Below are 3,641 nucleotides of genomic sequence, written 5' to 3'. Positions count from 1 at the left end.
TGTTCACTGTTAGGTATGTATTGTTTTTTTTTTTTAATATTTATGCATAGACTTTGAAGATGAATTCGTAAATTGTAACTCAATATTTTGTACAAAATTTAAGATAATTTATATACAATTTATTTATAACTAATATTCCTTCAGTTTAAAAATATAAGTTTTTTTCAAATTAAATATTTAAAAATATAGGATATTTTTAATATAAAATTAATAATTTTTTTAAATACTCATAATTAATAAATTATTTAACCATTCACATTAAAATTATGTATACTATTAAATAAGAATAAATATAAAAAAATATTATTATTTTAGATATAAATTGAGTGAAAATATGTCATACTTGCTAAAAAAAGTTGTAATAAAGATTAGAGCATTTTTGTTTGGTCTCAAACGAGACCAGAGACCTCTAAATTAATTAATAAACAACAAAGCAATTTATTAATTTTATATTTATATATACGTAAGAATTATTAATGAGAAATGATTCAATATATACCTTTTTTTGAGTAAGTAGATTAAAAAAAAATTGTTGATTAATCACCGAGAATTCTACTTCTGTTCTCACTGGACAATATCCGAGAACGCCGTTTCCAATCTTCTCTCTCTGTTCTGCACTTTGTCAAATAATGACAAAGTAAATCAAATCCAAGGGAAGCAAAGCTAGCAAAAGGAGTCACGGAGACATACCGAACAGGCACTACCCTGGTTAGGTTTTTGTCGTTCTAATTTCCTCGTCTCCTGGTTAAGACCAAACTTTGTCTAGTTCTGACAAGCTTTTCTCATCACGGAGAGCTTTGTGACGTCGAAATCCAAGGTAATTTATCTCAAACCTCCAGAGCTACTGTCTACCGTCTTCCTTCTCTGGTCCATGACTAGAAAAACTATCTTTTGGTTGAGTTACCTGTGTATCTTGGTGTCAATCGTCATTTTTGGACCGCAAATGAGCATTTGGCATCTTGATCTGGATTAGGTTGTTGGAAGTTGCTTGACTAGTTTGAACAAAGGCTTCTAGTGATTTTGCCAATATCTATAATTTCAATCTGAAAAAATTTGTTTGGATGCGACTCAAATAGTGATTATGTCTTAAATATGCATGATTTGAGATATTGGGTTGTTTTAGGACTTCAAGGAAATAGAGAATATGGATTGTAATGGGGATTATGTTGAGTCCCGGCCTGGAGTGTCTAATGCTCAGTCAATGGAAGATGGAGTTCTTCGGGGAGATGAAAGATGCTTTAAGCAAGTTTCGCCTCCAAGGGTTGGTGGTTCGAGGAATACGAGCCCTATGGGTCGTGCAGGGTCCAGGAACACTAGCCCGTCAAGGCAAAAGGTCATTAAGACCAAGCCACGAGGCTTAGACGAGGAAACACTCGCTACATTTGGAAAGGCAGTACATACTGATGTTCAAATGGAGGATAATATATGGGCAATGTTACCTGAGGACTTATTGTACGAGATCTTAGCAAGGGTCCCTCCATTTATTATTTTTCGGCTTCGGTCTGTCTGTAAGCGGTGGTATTCATTGCTTCAAGATAGCAGTTTTCTCCAGTTCCATTCGCGGGTGCCATCTCATGGGCCGTGTCTTCTTACGTTCTGGAAGAACTCACAAACCCCACAATGCTCGGTCTTTAGCTTGCCTCTCAAAACATGGTATAGAATACCATTCACATTTTTGCCTCACTGGGCATTCTGGTTAGTTGGTTCTTCCGGCGGTCTTGTTTGCTTTTCAGGGCTTGATGGGTTGACATTTAGGACTTTGGTTTGTAATCCTCTTACACAAACATGGAGGACACTTCCAAGTATGCATTATAATCAGCAGAGGCAGCTCATAATGGTTGTTGATCGAGTGGATCGGTCATTTAAATTGATAGCCACTAGTGATATATATGGTGACAAGTCCTTGCCAACTGAAGTTTATGACTCAAAGCTTGACAGCTGGTCAGTTCATCAAATTATGCCAGCAGTTAATCTCTGCTCTTCAAAGATGGCATATTGTGATTCCAGATTGTATTTGGAGACCCTTTCACCACTTGGTTTGATGATGTATCGGATAGACACAGGTCATTGGGAACATATTCCAGCAAAGTTCCCCCGCTCCTTATTGGATGGGTATTTGGTTGCTGGAACCCAGAAACGTCTTTTTCTTGTTGGGAGGATTGGCCTTTATAGCACTCTTCAGAGTATGAGAATTTGGGAATTGGATCATGCTAAAATCGTGTGGGTGGAGTTAAGTAGGATGCCCCCAAAGTATTTTCGCACTTTATTGAGATTATCAGCTGAGAGATTTGAATGCTTTGGACAGGACAATTTAATCTGCTTCACATCTTGGAACCAGGGAAAGGGCCTTCTATTTGACGTTGATAAAAAGGTCTGGTCCTGGATTGGGGGCTTTGCCCTTCAGTCATATAATAGCCAGGTTTGTTTCTATGAGCCAAGATTTGATGCTTCTATATACTAAGCTATGGCATGATGTGGGATGTCCATTCAAATTGACAATTGAGGGGCTTACCGAAAAATTTCTTCCTGACATGGATTTTTGACCATTAAATTCCTTCTAACAATTCAAAATTTATTTTGCAATGGGCTGATTTGTTTATCAGTCAAGTTCTCACAAGTACTACTAAGCAGATTCCTGATCATCAACACTGACTAAGCATCAGAAACAGAATTGAACTGTGCAGAGAGGGTGTCACTATGAATTAGGGTTCTGCCTTTGAAGTACACAATTGAGAAAGGTTGCAAACTTATATACGTGGGATTGGCATGTTAAAAAGGAAGGATGATGTTCAGGGTACAATTAGAAGATATTTTTTTTCCCTGAATAACTGCACGCCACTTGGAAATGTTTGTGACAATGAAATTACATATCTTCAAATTTCATTTGTTTTGACGCATTCTGGCTTACCAGTATAATGTAATTTCTTTTAAGCTTGTCTTGGACAATAACCTTGTATGACTTTTCCTGTAAAGGGGTTCGCCCCCACTGGCGGTTTATCAGTGAATCTTTTATTTTTTATGGTATCCTTCTTAGTGATCTCTACTGTAGTACAGGAACTGTTAATAACGAGATAGCTTATTCGACCAGAGTGACTAAGCTACTGTTTCTTGTTGCCATTGATGCGCCCACTCCCCCCCCTCCAAAAAAAAAAGGAAAAAGAAAAAATTCAAGTACTTTCATATATGTGGAAAAAGCCACTATTCTAGTCTTGTGTGAATATTCACATGCGCAGACATCAAATAATGTTTATCATGTATGTCAAGTCAAGAACAAACTATTGGAATTACTTGCTCCATTTAGCAGGTTTTCTCTAAAATTTCTGACAGATATGGGGATCAGGAAATGATTAATGTGATCCCAGAGTAATGGATGAAAGGTATTAATATAGCTTGGCTGAGATCTCTGAATTGTTAAAAAGCTGCTAATGAAGATTTTTTTGAGTTGGTTCTGGTATTCACGTTTTCTAAATTATGTTATTGTGTGGAAATCTTCACCCACGTCTAATTATTTTGATATACTTTCTACCAAAAACTGCTTGTGGTGATGGGACTACCCCATGTAGTTGTAGCCTAGATTGTATTATGTGTATGCTGTTATTGATTTGGAGGGACGTGATTCTTGATGAATTCTTGCCATATAA

At 36.6% G+C, this 3,641-nt stretch overlaps 1 protein-coding gene across 1 annotated transcript; it reads left to right on the top strand.

The window, feature by feature from the left end:
• The first annotated feature begins 590 nt into the window (after positions 1-590).
• On the top strand, positions 591-3,019 carry LOC129297876 (F-box/kelch-repeat protein At5g15710-like). Its single transcript, XM_054936218.1, has 2 exons — positions 591-817; positions 1,124-3,019. Exon 2 carries the CDS (start codon positions 1,145-1,147, stop codon positions 2,459-2,461), a length of 1,317 nt encoding a protein of 438 aa, XP_054792193.1. The 5' UTR covers positions 591-817; positions 1,124-1,144; the 3' UTR covers positions 2,462-3,019.
• The last annotated feature ends 622 nt before the right edge of the window (positions 3,020-3,641 follow it).

The sequence above is a fragment of the Prosopis cineraria genome, unplaced genomic scaffold (assembly GCF_029017545.1).
Source record: "Prosopis cineraria cultivar Desert tree isolate PC_DT_omini unplaced genomic scaffold, ASM2901754v1 PC640, whole genome shotgun sequence".
In the NCBI taxonomy this organism is placed as follows: domain Eukaryota; kingdom Viridiplantae; phylum Streptophyta; class Magnoliopsida; order Fabales; family Fabaceae; genus Prosopis; species Prosopis cineraria.
This window is presented reverse-complemented; position numbering and strand designations above follow the sequence as displayed.